General features: G+C 42.5%; 1 protein-coding gene across 2 annotated transcripts in view; it reads left to right on the top strand.

Annotated features, from left to right (window-relative positions):
- The window catches only part of dhrsx (dehydrogenase/reductase (SDR family) X-linked), a 35740-nt gene extending 18741 nt beyond the window's left edge, over positions 1–16999 (top strand). For both annotated transcript variants that reach the window (XM_029756420.1, XM_029756419.1), the window contains exons 2-7: positions 732–839; positions 1305–1373; positions 8731–8832; positions 10212–10419; positions 11490–11697; positions 14482–16999. In XM_029756420.1, coding sequence (XP_029612280.1) covers positions 785–839; positions 1305–1373; positions 8731–8832; positions 10212–10419; positions 11490–11697; positions 14482–14664 — 825 coding nt within the window. In that variant the 5' untranslated portion in view covers positions 732–784 and the 3' untranslated portion in view covers positions 14665–16999. The remainder of the gene's footprint in view (positions 1–731; positions 840–1304; positions 1374–8730; positions 8833–10211; positions 10420–11489; positions 11698–14481) is intronic.
- The last annotated feature ends 3592 nt before the right edge of the window (positions 17000–20591 follow it).

The raw sequence follows: 20591 nt of genomic DNA, 5'->3' as shown, positions 1-20591 counted from the left end.
CTTCCTCAGATGAGTCCTGATGGTACTACTAAGGTATCAAATTGCATTTATAGGCTTCTCCTCAGTGTTACAGTTATTTTGGAAACGAAATGAGCAACGAACTGCCCATTTAACCACTCACCAGCCGCCACTGCAAATGTGATGCAAATCTGATTGGGAGAAATGTAATAGAGTTGAAATCTCAACCATCCTGATCACCCTCAGTGCATAGATAAGCACTGCGGCTCTAATTTTAGTCATGCCAAACTGTCTGGCCGCGTGCAGGCTGTGGTTTGTGTGCTTGTTGCACAAAGTCATTTTATCTTCAGGGGCAGGAACTGTTGTTGTCAAGCAAAATGGATCTATGTGGCATCCATAATGAGGCTCTTCCTCCCTGCGTGTTTCAGGACTAGAGGTCGTTACGGACTTATTTACCTTTGACTCACTCAACTTCAGTCCGACTCCACACCGTACACTTCGATAACTGCAGATTATAGCGCAATGTAATTTCTCTGACCCAACACAAATTGCCCCAAAATGGAAGTACTGTGTGTTTTTTTATTTTTATAATGGGCAAAACAAAACTGAGTCAGCGGAATTACGTTTTGATTGCCCGTAATTAAGTTGTTCTCAGTGATATGTTGGACTGGATGGAATAAATACGCCTGTTTGTATCAACCCGTGGATTTTCCATTGTATTGCAAGGCAATAGTAATGTATGGACCTTAGTTTTCTTTTTCTTCCTCACACAGTTTTGCCCAAACAAAATGGAAGGGTTGCCATAGTGACGGGGGGTGCCCGAGGAATGGGTTACGAGACTGCAAGACACCTGGCAAGCCTTGGCATGCATGTGGTTATAGGTATTGTACACACACACACCCTTTGGTCATGACTCAGTAATCTCCCAAATCATTCTAAATTGCTCAGTCCAACATAGTTGAAGCCTGTGTGCTAACATCCTTAGGTTCATGTTTTGTTGAATTGGAGCCTAAGTAATGTTGCACTGATTTTCACTACAGTACATAGGGAATCTAAGGGAATCTTTTATACGTTGCTAACACATCCCTGCCTAAGGCAGTTATTTCCTAACCTAATCAAATTTGACTCATCAATCAAATTGAATAGGGTTTAGCAAAGAAATCATTATTAAGGTAATAGTGGCACTGCTTCAAAGAAACCAAAATCAGAAGTGTAGGTTTAGTCTTTCACTTGGCTCTCCCTGGTCTCTATGATGAGGGAAGGATACCTGCTGCTCCAGAGTACCCCATTCATTCATCCCTCCATCCATCCTCTTTTTTCCCCCTAATCATTCCCCTCTCCTCCAGCTGGGAACTCTGAAGAGGATGGCCTGCAAGCTGTGAAGAAGATCCACGAAGAGGGCAGCGAGGGGAAAGGTAATTTTCTCATGACTATTTCCCTTATAGCCTCTCTCTCTCCCGCTCTATCTCTCTCCCTCTGTCTCTCTATCGTTTCCACACAGCCATTGCAGAATGAACAGGCTACCTCTCAAATAGGTCTGCTCCAAACACAGGCAGTAAGCTATTCAGACATAGGCCTATGTACATGAGTGGCTTGACTTTTAACTGTGTTTTCCGGGGTAAAAAGTTGGGTTCATGCTGGTAAGAGTAAACCACTTCTCCTGCTTTGTAACAGAGGGAGGATGTCGGTACACCTGCACCTTGTCAGAGGCGGCTTGGACGCCAGAGTCCATTCCAAAAGCAATTATCTAAAGGCAGCAGGTTTTCTCTTCAATTCCCATTTTTTTCCCCGGTCCCTCCTTCCCTTAAATTTACTTTTTACATTTATTTTGATAAAAGCAAAGCCGTGTCACGAGTGGGAGCAGGGGAAAGGCGAGGGAGATGTTTGTGCTTGTGTTTGATCGAGTACGAAGAGGAAAGCGATCTGCTGCCAACCAGTCTCAGTTTCATTGTCATGCAGATGTGATTTAAAGAGGCTGTTTGGAAAGAAGCAGGGGAGACAGCATCTTTTGATCCCAAGCAGGCAGCTTCTCTCTTCCCTTCCTCTCTGATGCTGAAATGACAATGATCATAGTACCGCTCCAGTCAGCCAGGGTAACATCATTGTCATGTACGCCCTGCTCCACAGAGTAATGATGACAGACGTGGAAATGAGAAATTGCCTTTTTTGTATTAAAAACAGGAAATGTCCCCCTGGTGCATTGAATCCCCCCCCCCCCTCCGCCCCAGCCCTGGCATGCACTGTCAGGCAAGCGGTGTTTCGCAAGCCTCTAACAAGTTGTGTGGGAGGCAAAACGGTAAGAGTTCCTACATGAACAGGATATCTGATTGTCTTATATAGTGTGTACTGGTAGGCCTGAGAGCCAATAACAATGTCTGCCACAGAGATGCATTTCTCAGCTCATTTTTTGTATATGTGTATTTCATGCCCTCTCCGATATCTGAGCACGTTTGGTATTAGCTCTATATGTCGGAGTTTGTCCTCGTCACCCAACATACGATCCATATCACTGTGTTTGCTGTCTAAGATTGGATGGTTGAGAAAATGTTTGTGTGGCATGTCACCAGGAATTCTCCTCTGACTTTTGTAGGGCCAGAATGTCTAACCTTGCTTCATCAGCAGCATACGGAGACAATATAACAGATTTGTGTGTTGTCAGAATGTGTTTGCTAAATCACCAACCAGGCAAGACAATGCTTAGAGACAGTAGCTTCAGGTCCTATTAAGCCTCATTCATTCTGCCCCCTCAACAGTTTAACCCTGTTCCTTATTCAAGACGGTCTGCTTTAAAAGAAGTCTCTGCATAAGAGGGGAAACGTACCAGGATCCGGTTTCCTGTAGTGATGGAACTTATTTAACTAGGTGAGTCAGTTAAGAACAAATTCTTATTTACAATGACGGCCTACACTGGCCAAACCCGGACGACACTGGGCCAATTGTGCGCCGCCCTATGGGACTCCCAATCACGGCCGGTTGTGATACAGCCTGGATTCGAACCATGACGCCTCTAGCTCTGAGATGCAGTGCCTTAGACCGCTGCGCCACTCGACGTCACATGCATTTCCCAAAACCCCACGCAGAGAGAACGGTCGATAATCTTACCTTAACTTTAGAATTATTTCACTATACTGACATTTGATCACAGCCTATGAGATACAACCTATAGCAGGGTTCCCCAACTGGCATTCGCACAGAGGGTGCTTTCATTTGTGAGCAAACAAATCAATAAATGACTAAAAACACCAGGAAATCAGCTCCAGGCGATTTTAATTTTGAAAATCTTTTCCCAAGTATTCCCACGCATAATAGAGAGACACGTGACAAGGTTTGAAATTATTATGTTTAGTAAAATATATCTGTTTGGGCTTCTTGCTTTCAATTTGCAGCCTTCAAATTATTTGTAATTATGTTCTGGCCTACGACCATCCACTCAAGAAAAAATCTAGTTGATCCCTGACCTATAGCTACAAATATTTAGCCGGCTTATTCTAATGCTTACCTTATGTAATCTATGCAGAGATACTCCACCTCAAGAATTGCATTTGGCGAAAGGCTCGGCACACGCATACTCAGGCTGACTGGCTCTCGTTCAGGAAAATGAGAAATAAGTGCATTCAGGCTATCCGGAAGGCCAAAGTTAGTTACTTTAAGGAGCAGTTCTCTCTCTGTGGGTCTAACCCCAAGAAGTTCTAGAAAACGGTTAAAGACCTGGAGAATAAACCCTCCTCACAGCTGCCCGTGTCCTTTAAAGTTGATGATGTGGTTGTTACTGACAAGAAGCACATGGCTGAGCTCTTCAATCACCAATATATTAAGTCAGGATTCCTATTTGACTCAGCCATGCATCCTTGCCCTTCCAACATTTCCTCATCTACCACCCCTTCTAATGCGACTAGCCCCAATGCTCCACCCTCTTTTTCCCCCGCTACAAAGTTTTTCCCTGCGGACGGTCACTGAATCCAAGGTGCTAAAGGAGCTCCTTAAACTTAACCCCAAAAAACCATCTGGGTCAGATGGTTTAGACCCTTCCTTCTTTAAGGTTGCTGCCCCTATCATTGCCAAGTCTATCTCTGACCTTTTTAATCACTTTCTCTCCTCTCTGGGGAGGTTCCCAGGGCTTGGAAGGCAGCCACGGTTCATCCTTTATTGAAAGGGGGAGATCAAGCTGATCCTAACTGTTATAGGCCTATTTCTATTTTGCCCTGTTTATCAAAAGTGTTGGAAAAACTTGTCAATAATCAACTCACTGGCTTTCTTGATGTCTGTATTATTCTCTCTGGTATGCAATCTGGTTTCTGATCAGGTTATGGATGTGTCACTGCAACCTTAAAGGTCCTCAATGATGTGGCCATTGTCCTTGATTCTAAGCAATGTTGTGCTGCTATATTTATTGACTTTTGATAGTGTAGACCATTCCATTCTTGTGGGCCGGCTAAGAAGTATTGATGTCTCTGAGGGGTCTTTGGCCTGGTTTGCTAACTACCTTTCTCAAAGAGTGCAGTGTATAAAGTCAGAGCATCTGCTGTCTCAGCCACTGCCTGTCACCAAGGGTGTACCCCAATGCTCGATCCTAGGCCCCATGCTCTTCTCAATTTACATCAACAACATAGCTCAGGCAATAGGAAGCTCTCTCATCCATTTATATGCAGATGATAGTCTTATACTCAGCAAGCCCCTCCCCGGATTTTGTGTTAAACGCTCTACAACAAAGCTTTCTTAGTGTTCAACAAGCTTTCTCTGCCCTTAACCTTGTTCTGAACACCTCTAAAACCAAGGTCATGTGGTTTGGTAAGAAGAATGCCGCTCTCCCCACAGGTGTGATTATTACCTCTGAGGGTTTAGAGCTTGAGGTAGTCACCTCATACAAATACTTGGGAGTATGGCTAGACGGTACACTGTCCTTCTCTCAGCTGCAGGCGAAGGTTAAATCTAGACTTGGTTTCCTCTATCGTAATCGCTCCTCTTTCACCCCTGCTGCCAAACTAACCCTGATTCAGATGACCTACCTACCCATGCTAGATTACGGCGACGTAATTTATAGATCGGCAGGTAAGTGTGCTCCCGAGCGGTTCTTTACCATTCGGCTATTAGATTTACCACCAATGCTCTTTATATTTAAAGGACACATCACTGCACTCTATACTCCTCTGTAAACTGGTCATCTCTGTACCCGTCGCAAGACCCACCGGTTGATGCTTATTTATAAAACCCTCTTAGGCCTCACTCCCCCCTGTCTGAGATATCTACTGCAGCCCTCATCCTCCACACATAACACCCGTTCTGCCAGTCACATTCTGTTAAAGATCCCCAAAGCGCACACATCCCTGGGTCACTCGTCTTTTCAGTTCGCTGCAGCTAGCGACTGGAACGAGCTGAAACAAACACTCAAACTGGACAGTTTTATCTCAATCTCTTCATTCAAAGACTCAATCATGGACACTTACTGACAGTTGTGGCTGCTTTGCGTGATGTATTGTTGTCTCTACCTTCTTGCCCTTTGTGCTGTTGTCTGTGCCCAATAAATAACAAGCGTTTTCAAGGGCAACTGTAGTGACGACGGATTTGTGAAACAGTCCCGAGATTTAAAGATGCTCCGACAAAGTTCTAACAATGAATTTAACCTCAATGGTTTTGGGAAGCCGGGCCCAGAACTATGGACGGCCGCGCGCCTCTGACCAGAATATCAGCAGTCAATTTCCCGATGATTCTACAAAACGTCAAAAACAGCCATAGCTCGTTGAAAACCCAGCAGGTGAATGCTATAACACAACGCGATGTGGGCAAAAGACAGGACAGCCACCGCTCTTTTAGCTGTTTGTTGTCGCGGTGTCTGAGCCTTTGTCCATATGACACATGTGGGTGTGATACTGTGGGACCGCAACCACTGTACTACTGTACAATCAACCTGTTATTTACGGTCATCTAGAAACGTGCTGTATCTGCTGATATTTTATGATCATTGCTGTGTCAGAAAGCCCACCGGTTTAGTTTGCGACACCAGTGGCTGCATTCATCTCCTTTAACGACTTCCTGACTTCCATACCTCCTATCTGCAACGGAGAGTGAGAGACGAATATCATGCCAATAGACATCCTGCTGATTTACCCTCCAATCTGCCTTCTCCTCCTCCTTTTTCGGAGCAGCATCAATCTATCCTATAAGCTCCTATAAATAATTGTGGACGATCAATCCTTTATCAGAGTTGCAGCTGGACGGTCAAACTAGCAGCCAGCCTGTTTCCAGTCCTCTGTCCTGTTATTGGACAGCAGCTGGTCAGTATGTACAGCAGCAGTCGGAACTGGTCAGGGAGAGAATGTAATTCAGGAAGATGGCAGTATTTCAACACGTCTTTGGATGAGACATCTTTGTTGATATTCCAGATGGCACGACGCCTTCTAGTCTGTGTCCTCCAGCTGGCTCTTTGGCACTGTGACTAGTCTGGAGGATACCCTTCTTTCCTTCATGACAGATCTTTCACCGTGACAAAGCTCTGGCACTAGAGATGGACTGGTAGAATATTTACTACAGCATGGATATTTTTTCCAATGAATTATTGTAATCTATGCAAATGTTGGTCAATATTGGACAGTGATTAGAATAGAGATAGCTTATTGGGGATCACACATTCTCAGTGAAGTTATTTTATTTTTTATGGATATGTTCATTTTCGGAGGATAAATTCACTGTAAAATCCTAAGAGCTTGATATTTTCGAGAGTTGAAGTGTTCGAGAGGAAGAAAGGACGGAGGAGAAAGAGAATAAATATGCATTTGTTGGGATATTTGTATGGTATTAGATGAATTCCACTGCAATGATTTCTGAAGCCTATAACCACCATATATTTAGCTTACTCATACAAGGGACAAAGAACAGCCTCTCTCCACTTTCAACTCTTTGTAAATCACGGTCTCTTGGCATGACCTTATACAAGCCATTAGCCGGGGGCATGTTTTGTTATCTCCCACTTAAGATACAAGATCGTTAGCTAGCAAGGCCTTTGTTGACTCACTGTGACTCACACAACACACTGATTATTACAGAGAGATGTCCTCTGTCCTCTCCTCTCTACAACTACAGGGCTGTCAATTGACCTCTTTGACCCCTCGCTTTACACAAATTTGTACATTACAGTTATGTGTTGTTTGTATACACACACACATCGCCTATGGGTCTTTCCTAGTACCCTTATGAAGCTATTTTCAGAATGTTTTTAACAATAAAAGGTAGATTTTTTTTTTTTAAGCAAACTTCCATTTTTCTACCAAGAGTTGCTGAATATCTTTTCATCTGTAGTTCTCCTTCCCAACAGAACATCTACATTTACAGCGGATTTCTCTAGCTTTCTCTACTCTTATTTTCTGGAGCCGTTTATATGGCAGCTCAGCAATGCTTAAAACACTGTTCACTCTTTACACTCAGTGGGGAAGAGTCCCGTGATTAGTGTAATGCAGAGTAATTTACCTAATTATGGGACAATAATTTGTTTAATTATGTGCTTGAGCACTCAGTTCGGGGACGCCACAGGCTGTGCCAAGTGGTTCAGAGATATGACATTCTGATTGTGTGTGTGTGTGTGTGGGGGGGGGCTATTGTCATTACTCAATACTATTGTGTAAAACCCTGGATTCCTAGCCGTAGAGCTAGCTTCAGTCATGGCATTCTTGTTCCTGTCTCATTATAGCGTTGACTTTTAAAATGCTTTGACTTCATTTCATTAGGATTTAATGTGGCCCTTTTTATGTTGGAGCAATGATCAAGACACAAACTGTATTTATTTCCCTTGCACTGTTATGCAGATGAGTAAAGTTCAGTGAAGCACTCTGTCGCTTCCTGTGGCGATAAATAAACACGCTATCATTTGGCCCGTAAGAACGATTCCTGCATACACAATTAACTCTCCACCTTTTCTTGTGACAATGTTTCGCCGGTTATAGTTTCCATACCAGAGAATATTAGATATACATCGACACGTACTTTGTGCTCTTTTATTACACTGCTGATGAGATCATGTTTAATTCATGCCAGGTCAATGAGTGTATTGCCATAATGTAATCTACCTTGTGTTTAGTTTTTGTCTCACGGTTTATAGTGTACTACTGAATGAGACCATGGCTTATCATACAGCTGCTTTATCCTTCAGGGGGACAGGAAGTAAAAGATTAGGATTTGCATAATTAGGATTCCTGAGATATTAAAAGCAAGGAGAGGACCCTCTTTTTTTTTCCGCTGCAAAGTTTTTCCCTGCAGACGGTCACTGAGTCTGAGGTGCTAACTGTTATAGGCCTATATCTATTTTGCCCTGTTTATCAAAAGTGTTGGGAAAAACTTGTCGATAATCAACTCACTGGCTTTCTTGATGCCTATAGTATTCTCTCTGGTATGCAATCTGGTTTCCGCTCAGGTTATTGATGTGTCACTGCAATCTTAAAGGTCCTCAATGACGTCACCATTGCCCTTGATTCTAAGCGATGTTGTGCTGCTTTTTTAAAATGTACTTCTACTCATTGAGAGCCTTTGCAGTAATCTGTCTTGCAGTTTATGGGCTGGTATGATCACTTTACTGTCTGTCAATGGTTGATGTAAAACTAAATGAAAGGATGATGTCTTGTCCTGACCTGTGTTAGTACAACTGTAGCTAACCAGACATTTATGTATTATAGCATAGGTAAATTGTAATGTTTGCGATTTGTTGGTGCTATGAGCTATATACTGGTATATTTAGGCATAGAAGAATGTTAATGTTGTTTGTGTGTTTTTGTGTTCTGTTCACAGTGGAATTTCTGTTCCTGGACCTGTGTTCCCTAAAGTCGGTACGGCAGTTTGTCCAAAGGTTTAAAGCCAGGGCTCTACCACTTCACGTCCTTGTGAACAATGGTACTTATTCACCAAACAACCTCTATTCAATACACCACAATATTCACCTTTAAAGAGAATCATAGTAAATCATGCAAACACTGGTTGTCGTCAACCCTTGAAAATACAGTGTTTCATGGTCCTAGGGGGCCTCCAAAATGGCACCCTATTCCCTATAGTGCACCACTTTTGATCATAGCACTATGAGGTAGTACTCTGCTATAGGAATATGGCGCCATTTCAGGCAAAGCACTGTTGTGTTGTCCTCCAGGGCAGTTTGTTTGAACAAAATAGCTTTTATTGAGAGAAGGTCTTTGGAGACTCCGGTACTGACTGGCTTGGGGTAACAGTCAGCCACTCTCTGCCCACAAACAGGCTGAATTAATAATTCACCAGTCTGCAAGATGCTCTCAGCAGCTAACATCACATATCACACCCGGCTGATGGATAATGGATAGTAGATGCCGAAGGAAGGACGTAGGGCAGACGTTAGTGTCGTCCCATTGAGAGAATAATGATAGGGAAAGGTCATCGCTACACAGACCCCGGACGTGTCCCGAACGGCACCATATTCTCTATATAGTGTGCTACTTTTGACCAGGACCCATAGGGCTCTGGTAAAAATGGTCTGCACTAAATACGGAATAGGGTGCCATTTGGGACGCAGACCCCTATAGCATTCTGAATCCCCCCCCCTCCCCGCCAGTAGAGTTGTCGTCACGCCGTGAGTTTTCTCTGTCTATTCCCTATGCTTTAGTAAGCTAAGCAAGCCCTAATGCCACCTTGTTTCTCTTTCACTTTAGCCGTCTAATGGCATGTCCAATAGTGTTATTGACAAACACATCGTCGTAACCTCCATTACCATGTTGCCAATGGTGTTTAGGTTCGAGTAATGAGCTGTTTCAATCTGCATTAGGGGGAGGTGTGTGCTTGAGAGACCATAGACTGATAGACTGATCTGCAGACAGGTCTTGTTGACCATCGTCTGCAAGTGTCATAGCACACCTAGAGGTCAGTCCTCTATAGAGGGAGTGTTTTTAATGATCACGTAATAAGAATATATACCATTTAGCAGACAGTTCTATCCAAAGGAATTTAGGCTGACACAAACTAAAAATGTATGCACTCACTGTACTGTAAGTCTTAGTTGAATTGAGAATTGAACCCACGACCTTAGCAGTTCCATGTATTTATCCTTTCACAATCACTCAACAGAAGTATCAGTTACTGTATATCAGCATAGACAGCTGTTATATCTTATTGACATATTGATAGTACATTTCTAGGGAGTTTATCCTAGCCACTCTGCTTCTGCCTCTGCATTGCTCGCTCTTTGGGGTTTTAGGCTGGGTATCTGTAAAGCACTTAGATTGAAATGTCATATTGCTTGTCCTTCATAGCCGGCATCATGCTGGTTCCAGAGGGAAAGACAGAGGACGGTTTCGAGCTGCACTTTGGTCTGAACTATCTGGGACACTTCCTGTTGACAAACCTCCTCCTGGACAAACTGAAGAGGTCTGGGAGACACGACGCCTGCTCCCGCGTCGTCACCATGTCCTCCGCCACACACTACGTTGGACGACTCAATATGGAAGACCTACAGGGCAGGTAGGGACCAGGACCTGGGCCTGTATTCACAGAGCATCTCAGAATTATTTTAGATCAGCACTCCTACCCTGAGACGCTTTATGAATACAGACCCAGATTATTTGGTATAGGGCTTCCAACATTGTTCTCAGGTGTCCAATTGAGTGCTGAAATTTAATCTATCTCTCTAAATCAAAATCCCGACATGGTATTGTAATCTCGTTGGTATTAGTCATGGTTGATGGACAATCAAGTAGCACATTTAAAACCATTACCAATGTGGTAGTAGTATTTATCTGTTGGCTATGGGTGAATGTCATTCTCAATTCAAGATACAAGCTATATCCAATGAATCTCATTGACCGACAAAACCTCTTGATTCCCATAACTTCCCTTTTTGATACCCTTAAAATATTTACCTCAATAAAAAACATTAACGTTTTCGAAAACGTTCTTACCAGGACAAAATTATTAGTTTTGATTACCATTATTATACAGTCTGTACTGAGAGGCTCCTTGCCTCAAGGGCAAGAACAGCGGTGTCTCTCTTTCTCGCCTGCAAATTTAGATGTGATAGATGGCTTCGTCACATCTGGGAGAAATGAGTGGATGATGCTGCTGGCTACAAGGGCTAGCTGCAACGGTGCTTCCTAGAAAAACAATCTCACGCTGTAAGAAAAAGAAACAGGGGGGAAACACATTATAGATTGGGTATTTCACAGTCTGATGCACTTATGACCTTCACAGTGCGTTTGTACAGACAAGTTGATTTGCTTTTGAACAGCGTTTATGGTGTTAACAATAAGTCTATCTATTCAGTACTGTATAATAGACATTGGGTTTAGTCATGCAGATAGCTTAGGGGCATTGGATTGGGAACAACAAGGTTGTAGACAACATACTGAATAAGTATTATGTATGTATGTTAGTTAATTTAGTTTTTTTTGGACAAACTAAACTGCCGAATTATCATATTATAAAGCATGGCTTAACCCAAGATAAACGGTCTCTTTCTCTCTCTCTCGCCCTCTCCCTCTCTCTCCATTTCGCTCTCTCCCTCTCTCTCCATCCCACTCTCTCCCTCCCTCCAGGTCCTGCTACAGTGCGCATGGCGCCTACTCTCAGAGTAAACTGGCTCTGGTTCTCTTCACATACCATCTGCAGGAGAAGCTAACAGCAGCAGGGTTCCCAGTAACATCCAACGCAGTAGACCCAGGCATGGTGGACACTGACCTGTACAACAACCTCTGTATTCCAGCCCAGGCAGCCAAGAAACCTGTTGCCAAAATGCTGTTTAGGGTAAAGTAGAATCTTAATCTAGATGACCATTCAAATATTTAAAGGCCAGCTTAGGTTTAGGAACCTGAGACGACAAAATGCACGAAATATACTATAGATATAGGCCACATGATGTGTCACTGTTAAAGGGAAGGTTGCGCGTTATTCCTTCACAAAACTAACAACAGCGTCGTAGTATTCCACCTAACAGTCTTATACTTCACTATAGGATAACATAAACTATGCTGACAGTTCTGTAAGACTGTTCAGGGTACGGTGAACGACCTTTACAAATACTTAGGAATTTGGCGTACTTGGGGGGGGGGGGGGGGATGCACCAAAGATAGATATGGTAATAGGAAAAGCTTCTACGCTTGACCAAAGCTTAACAGCGGTGATTGATGAGAATACTAATAAGGTGCAACAGCCTTTTACTGCTCAGGCTTCATAAGGAGTTTTTCTGTTGCTCATATTGCCGTGGAATCCATGTGTTTTAAAAAGGATTAGAATTGCAATCTTGGGGTTCTGAGATAATAAAAGCATGTCAATTACAGTCACATCAAAGTGTGTGTGAAATGGGGTGGTCAATTTATTCATAACCACGTGTTAGTGAGAGGCACAGGAGGTTGGTGGCGCCGTATTTGCGGAGGACGGGCTCGTGGTAATGACTGTAGCGGAATAGGTGGAATGGTATCAAATACATCAAACACAGTTACCAGGTGTTTGATGCCATTCCATTCGCTCTGTTCTAGCCATTACTATGAGCCGTCCTCCTCTCACCAGCCTCCACTGGTGTGTGTATTTCTGAAAACGACATCACAATTTGTGAGACACGTGCAAACGGCACATAATAATTCCCATTATAATTAGCAGGTTAGCATTTCTCGTCATGAATCTTGTTCTGGAGGCAGCTCTGCAGAGTGGTCACTAGTTGGAACAAAATCATCAAATCATTTAAAACCTAACCATAACCACACTGCTAAACCTAATGCCTAACCTTAAATTAAGAACAAAAATAAACAATTTTGACTTTGCAACTGGCCCATCTAGCAGAGATCGCTCAATTCTGCCTTAAAGACCAGACTCGTTCCAATAAACTTCAACCTGCTTATAATTTTAGGGCAATCAACAATTTAGCTGCAAGCAAAATGCTTGTGGCAGTAATAGTATTATTTTTTTATTTCTTAATTATTTAAATCAACCTTGAATCTGCATCTAAAATGTCACATTACATGGTCACAGATTCATTCTGTATTAGGGCATTCTAATAGGGACAGTGTAGCCAATTTGCTTGTTTTCCTGAATAGTTTAAGATGACTGTGTCCTCTTTAACACAGAGAAATGTGCTGGGAAATTAAGCCTTACCTAGTTGGGCTTTAAGTGTTCAAAAAATAATATTCAGTATTTCAAGGGTGACAATATAAAGATAGCCTGGCAAACATCTGAATTTCATTTCCTCAATACTCATATTCCACAAAGATAATGAGAGTTGATGTTGATATTTATCTCAGTCATAATTTCCTTTTTGGAGGCTTTTATCTTGGAACTGGGGTCTAGTGCCGAATCATTATCAGTCTGATCGTTCGGGTTTTGTGTGTTTGGAAAGATGTCTCATATCCACTGAGGTTTGGATTGCCAAGAATTGCAGCCTTTTGTATTGCAGCATTTGTATTGCCAACTGACTGCAATATGGAAGGCAGCTATGTGATGCCCACTGGCCACAGATGGTTGCTCAATCCTATGTCCATATCACAAGTGATCACTCTAAGAAATATGAACGTGCATGAAATATTGTTTTGTTCAACGTTTGTCACTTTTCCTTTCTCTGCGAGTGTTTTATTTTATAAGTGAGACATCTATGTGTGCTCTCTAAGACGTGTGTGTATACACATTTCTGGACTGGTGGTCTTGTCTTGTGGCCCATCTGTCAACGGATTTCATTAGGGGTTATTTCACATCTGCTGTTTTGAAAATCAAGCCGGCCTGTCTGCCAGTGTCTTCATTCACATTTTCCATTCAAGGAACATCCTCGATGTTAATCACATTGACTCTGTTTTTGGCCATACAACAATTGGGATTACTAAAACCTTACCTCTAGACCAAATATATTGTGGGGAGAAAATTCTTCTGAACTCTTTGAAGTTCCCATCAGCAAAGACATTCACACTCTGTGTTGTTGATTGTGTTTGTGTGTTTAAACGAGGGACGTGAATTCAGATTCCCACGAGCAGCGAGTGTAGTGTTTAAATGCTCTGTGTTGTCATTTGTTTCACCTCCTGTGCAGTGGGCCCATTTAGGAGCCGCCATATGCGCCTTATATAAGCTCCGGGCTTTCCAGAGCAGTAGGCATGGCCTGCAATAGATCATTCTGGCTCTGCATCCTCCTCTCTAACCTCTTTCACTTAACCTGCCTGCTGCTGCCCGGCCTGCTGCACATCACTCACCACAGGCTGTTGCTGCCAGACAGACGTGTTAGTTCACCTGAGAGCTCACAGACGCCTTAGATTTCTGTAACAACTGTTTGTCGTGTATCTAAATAGCCTAATTCTAATCTCGTCCGCCCAGCCGCCTCTCTAGCAATTGCGCCTGGGGACAAGGTGTAACTAACTGAACCTGCTTAGCAAGTCAGTTGTGAAATGTATTTTCATCCTGTTTATGAAAGCATTAATGTTGCCGTTTCGAATGATTGACAGAACTGGGCTTTCACTTTACAATTTTGAAAATAAAACAGAGGACCACTGTTTCTGAAGAACATGCCTGTCCCTGCCATTCTTTTTTAAAGTGTTATTTCTGTGTCATCTCCAGACCCCAGCCGAGGGAGCGTCTACAGCTATCCTGGCTGCCATTGCGTCTCAGCTGGAGGGGGTCGGAGGCTGCTACTTCTACAACGGGGAGAGGGCTAAATCCGCTGACATTACTTACGATCACAACGTGAGGGCTGAGCTGTGGAAACAGAGCTGTGCGCTGGTTGGTCTTCAGGAGGCCTAGAGGAGGAACCAGGAACCATGATCTTAGAAATATGCCAAGATCAACGGCATGACACCTCCCTCCAGCGTCAACAACAACCAAGCTGCGTCCCAATTCTCAACCCTTCCCTTCGGCCCTAAGTGTGCACTTGTTCCCTTCCCTTCATGGATCTAAAAGCACTGGTATAGGAAATATGGTAGCAACTCCCTCTAGCCTAGGCTGACACCAATCCAATGCTTTTAAATTCATGGGGAGGAGAGCACAAGTGCATGCTTTAGTAGTATCGAGATTCAGCCCAAGTCAGCCCCAGCCAGCACTGTATACAGCGACAGCCTGTGGACTTAGGCTTCCTGATTACTTAGCAACATCTAGCTACAGCACAAACTTTGGTTGTTGCCTCTACTGTAACTGTCCTCTCTTGACCTCTGTCCTCATAGTACTGCATAACACATCAGCAATGGAATCGACTCTTCAGCATGTCATATCTTCTAACATATCTTCTCCTCCGCAAAGACAGTTCTGAAGACATCCATTCTACCATGCGACAAGCACTATTAAACACATGCTGAACTGCACATTGAGTGATGGAATTGATGTTTTTTATATTGCAATACAAGTTCTGCTGCCAAATTTATGAAGCTTTGGTACTGTAGCTCCCTCTTCTGGAATCGCAGATAACAAAACATTGAAGGACACAAGGAACAACATCGGAGCTAGTAGTGCCTCGGAGCTAGTAATATCGCTTCGAAACAGCGCCATCTTTTTTTCTGTCTAAAATTGGACCATCTGTCCATTCTTCTTTCTTCTACTTGGACTCCCATCAGGGGCGGACTGGCCATCTAGAATTTCGGGTAAATGCCAGATGGGCTGGTCCATTTTTAGCCTAGTGGGCCTGTGTAACAATTTTTTTCTTATCTGGCTAATAATGGGGGCCTCAAGGAAAAAAATTGGCTGTTGCGTTACAATAATGCCAGAGGCAATTTCTGGTCCTAGTCCACCCCTGACTCCCATCAAGGACTGGACCAAATATCTGTAGATGTACCGCCTCATAGCTGTGATCAAAAATATCATGTCAAATATGCTTTGGTGAAGGGCTAACAATGACAACCATGAGACTCGAACTTGGTTAGCCTTATTCCCGCTTAATTTGCACTTGCCTCGTTTAATGCGTGTGTCCAATCCTTGTTGTTGTAATCATCAAGGACAAAAACTGACAGCAAGCTTCCTAATAGTACAGTAGATGCCTTTGCCTTGTTTGACTTACTGTGCCCAGAGGGAATGTTCTGCCCTGCTATCGCCACTTCACTGTGACTGATGTGAAATGTTGTTGTGATTTTTGATGTCTCTGTGCCATACTGTGATAACAAAATGATGCTCATCTTTAAATGTCCTGAAACAGTAGTTAACATGTTAATGGTTGGGGGATCATATTTTCAGACATGTTTTCGCCATTTTCATCTGACTAGAAGATTCAGAATCTTTAAATGACTAAGTGGTTCTCGTGATAAGAGGTTTCTAGTGTGGAGAGTTCTAGCTTGGGTGCTACCTGAAATTTGTGCTTGGGGTTCGATGGCCGCTTGAATTACACACACTTGCTATGACATCTTTTTAATGCCCTTCTTCATTATCTAACTATGCTTCTTCTAGGTGTCTCCAATCCATTTTAAGTATGCGTGTCGAAGTTCTCATACAGGATATCGTCAGTGTTTTGTCTTTAAGTGTTTTGTGTTCAAGTACTGTATGTGTATGCATGCCTAAGCAGCGTAAGGTTCAGTTCTGTACATGCCCCAGACAACAGTTATTCAATAACAACAGTGCCAAAATACTCAAATGCTCCTTAGAATACTAATGAGGAAGGTTGAAGAGACTCTTCTCCAAGCTTTCATCTGCTTTTGTTATAATACAAAATGTGTTATGAATCTAATGCTGGATTAAGGCAGACATAAGAGACATCAAATGTTATTTGTCACATGTGCCGAATACAGTGAAATGCTTACCTACAAGCACTTAATCAACAATGCAGTTAAGAAAATACCTAAAAAATTTAAAAAAGAGATGAATAAATAACAAACACCATAAACATCATTAAATATAATACATCATGATGTAAACATTTCAGTAGGACATTTTAATCTGAAGTAATTAGGTTATTCATTGTATTACCACAATCACTGTGAACAATGTCTTGTTTTCCAAGTTTTCTTTAGTTGTACTGTACTAATTAATGAAGTAGTTATTCATTTGAGTTTCTAGCCAATGAGTGATTCTTAGATGTGACTGTGTTGTCCTCACTCATAGCATATAGAAGGATGTCCACATTGGACACACATCTAAATAAAAATCTATTGTAAATGAATTGCTATCCCAGCTTTGTTTTGCCTATTATCTTAAATCTACTGTGTACAGTAATGGTTGACAAAATTGTATTATCAATTTCAACATATTGACAATAGTGTGTGTGTGTGTAGGGGGGGGGGGAATGTCTGGTTCATGTCAAACACAGGCACTGTCAGAATGATGGGAGATGATTCATTCAAGGATATTCATTCTGTGTATAGACGTTTAAGTAAGTAAGAAGGATCCAGTTACTCTCATAACCACGCACACACACACACACACACACACACACACACACACACAGTCGTGGACAGGCCATGACATTTATTATGTTACTGTGTGGAAGTAATACCCCTACAGCTTGTAAGGAGGGCCTCAGTCTTTTCGAAGCATCTGACAAACCAATCTGTCCTTCTTCAGGCTAGCGCGTCATACCTAATGTGTGTCAAAGTGGACGGCTTAGAACACTGTGCTCTTCAGGCACCATGAGTAGAGTAGGCCACACACACACACATTGGGGAATGTTTTATTCACGAGTTACACAAGGATTTTTACCATGTCTCTGTTTCCATATTATTCCTGAGATTGCGTAAGGCTCTTCTATAAATCCATGCTGAGAGAGGAGAGTCTTATATCAGTGTGAATCTATAAACTATACTGGGCCGGCCTCAGCAGCACAGCCCATGTCTCAATGGCCAGAGGATGAAGAGTCAATTATCGTCATGTTTTTCTTCCTCTTTTTAAAAAAACATTTAAAGAAAGAATTGCATCAGGTCTGAGCAAAAAGAAAGTCATTGTGATCCCATGCGTGTGTTACGGAGACAACGCTTCCACCCTTAGCTCTGCATCAGGTTGCGTCTTTTCCTAGCGCTTTTATTTTGCGTCAATGCAATTTATTACACTCTCAAACAGATAGCTAAAGATTAAGAGCCTCAAGATCACTAACCCTGTGTTCAGATGTGTTTATGTTTATGTGTGATATATAGTGAGTGCTGAATAGCATTTCCTTGACTGCAGTGATTTGGGGGACGTCAGCCATCTCTAGTTATATATGTACAGGACATCCTCTTGTTCCCTGCGGTCGTTCCAGCAGACCTGTTAGTCAGCGTAGATAAAACCGGGTCCTGGGGCACCTCAGCTAGGTAATAGCTCCATGTGGTCCCGTGTGGCTCAGTTAGTGTGGCGTTAGCAACGCAAAAGGTTGTGGGTTCAAGTCCCGCAGGGATTATACACGTGGCATGTATCTGAATAACGATAAAATCCATATGAAACTAATTCACAGAGACTAATCATTTGGCCCTAAAGATTGTCCCCTAGTTAACTATTTAGCAGTCACAGAGTTAACTTGCCTCTGTGAACTGTACTGTAGAAGAGCTTAACATTTTAAAAAGGGGGTAAGTGACAGGGCTTAGGCACTGGGGGCTAGTTAGCATTAGCAATGTAGCCAGAGCCACAGGGAAGCACATCTGGCTCTGTCAGCTTCATTCATACTGTGTGGTTGAAATGTTCTTATTTCACTTTTGGTGTAGGGCTAGAGTTAAGGTTGAGGGTTAGGGTTGAACCGAGATGTGGACATGAAGCTAGGGTTAGGGCTGAACTGAGATGTGGACATGGAGCTAGGGTTAGGGTTGAACCGAGACGTGGACATTGAGCTAGGGTTAGGTTTAAACCGGGATGTGGACATGAAGTTTGGGTTAGACTTAGGGTTAAGTTAGGAGAGGGACTCCATTTCCCTGTGCTTCTACCGTGAGGTTTCTTGCTCAAGGAAAGTCCAGGGAAAAAAGGTGATGCATTTTCCATCATGTGGCTAGATTAAGGTAAGGGATAAGTTTAGGGTTGGGTTAAGGTTTAAGTTGTACAGTACATACCTGCAAAGAGTGTGGTGACTATCATGAATTGCTCAACCTGTTAACCTTTCACTGCAGTGGGCTAAATCAGGGTCACCCAGAGTGTTTCTTGGTAGTCTTTAACCAGTCTACTTTGAAACAGAAGTATAAACCTCACACACATGGTTATGGACTTAAAAAAAGAAGACACCTTTATCATGTCAGATATAGAGTTAAAAGGTATTTAATTTTGAGTTTGCATCCCAATATTACACTTTATATACATCACAGAAGACTGAAATATAACAAAACCATTTGACATAGAAACACTGGATTTTGGGCGTTTAAAAAAAAATATTAATAACATTTCACCCATGAGGCCACTAGGTCACTTGCCTGCAGGAAAGGGGTACTGATGTATTGTGTAGCTGTTGGTTTAATGATTATTAATATGGCTGTTGTGGATGTTGCCATGTTGGCGATTTGCTCCGATTCATGTTTTTAATTACAAAACAGCAAGAGCAAGGCTGTATTTGAGTCCCAGTGAGAGCATAGGGCTGATTAAACCCTGTGCTATTCATTTGGGCTTTTTATTGATTCATTCCTCATATTTGTTCAAGAGTGAGATTAAAATCAAGCAGGACGTGAAGCAGAGTTGGGAGACAGATCCCTGTGGGTTTTGAAGCTACCTTACCGTTCTGATTATTCAAACAAGCTTGTGCTAAAGGTTTCAATGATTTATATTAGTATTTTCTGTCATGGAAAAACCCCAAATCAAATAACCATCATTTAAAAAGAGAATGCACCATCTGCTAGCTACGTCGCTGGCAGTACCCTAACGTGTTTTACGGCTGGATTCAATCAGTATCGCTCGATTGAAATTTAAAGGCAATGTTCCCGCGTTTGCGGAAACTGCATTCACAGTAAATGCTGCACGGTAAACACTGCATCGGAAATTACCTTTACATATTAATGCGGATCTTCCGCAATACTTCCGCTATAAAGATTGATTCCGGCCCGTAGAGTGAGTCACGGGTACAATCGATTGATGACTGAACTTTTAATTTATCTATATTACGATTAATCCCCTTTTTTAAAGGGCAACTGAATACATTCTTGTGTTGGAGACAGCCTAGAGTCATAGGAACAGAATATATGCCCTTTTAAACAGGCTGTGAATGCTAAATTCCACAATGATGAAAGCTGAAGTGTACCAAAACCCTCTTCCTCCCTGTGGTCTATTAGATGTTGACAAATGCTGTTAGATGTAGACAAATGCTGTTAGATGTAGTGTGTGTGTGTGTGTGTGTGTGTGTGTGTGTGTGTGTGTGTGTGTGTGTGTGTGTGTGTGTGTGTGTGTGTGTGTGTGTGTGTGTGTGTGTGTGTGTGTGTGTGTGTGTGTGTGTGTGTGTGTGTAACCTTGCCTAATGAAATTTTCAAAGCCATACAATGAAGCCCTGACTTCAAAATGTTTATCATCCACAATGTTCCCCCCTGGTTTTGACAATGACATCCAACAAGGCTTTTCAAGGTCAATCAGAAAGTATTGCAACAATTACTAATCTCATCACATACCATCTAATCTCATGTCATTCCACCAATAAGGTGGTCTGTATGGTGGGATCCTCCCCCATGTCCTCGCTCTCGTGTTCTCTCTTTCCTCCTCTCGCTCTCTCCTCTCTTTTAAAAGGAGGGAGAGGAGCTCTCAGATCAAATGCTAATAGACAGTGATGAGTGACCTGTTTCCAATAGGTAACAGTCTGTCACTGGGGGGGTCGATTCAGA

The sequence above is a fragment of the Salmo trutta genome, chromosome 6, assembly GCF_901001165.1.
Source record: "Salmo trutta chromosome 6, fSalTru1.1, whole genome shotgun sequence".
In the NCBI taxonomy this organism is placed as follows: Eukaryota; Metazoa; Chordata; class Actinopteri; order Salmoniformes; family Salmonidae; genus Salmo; species Salmo trutta.
This window is presented reverse-complemented; position numbering and strand designations above follow the sequence as displayed.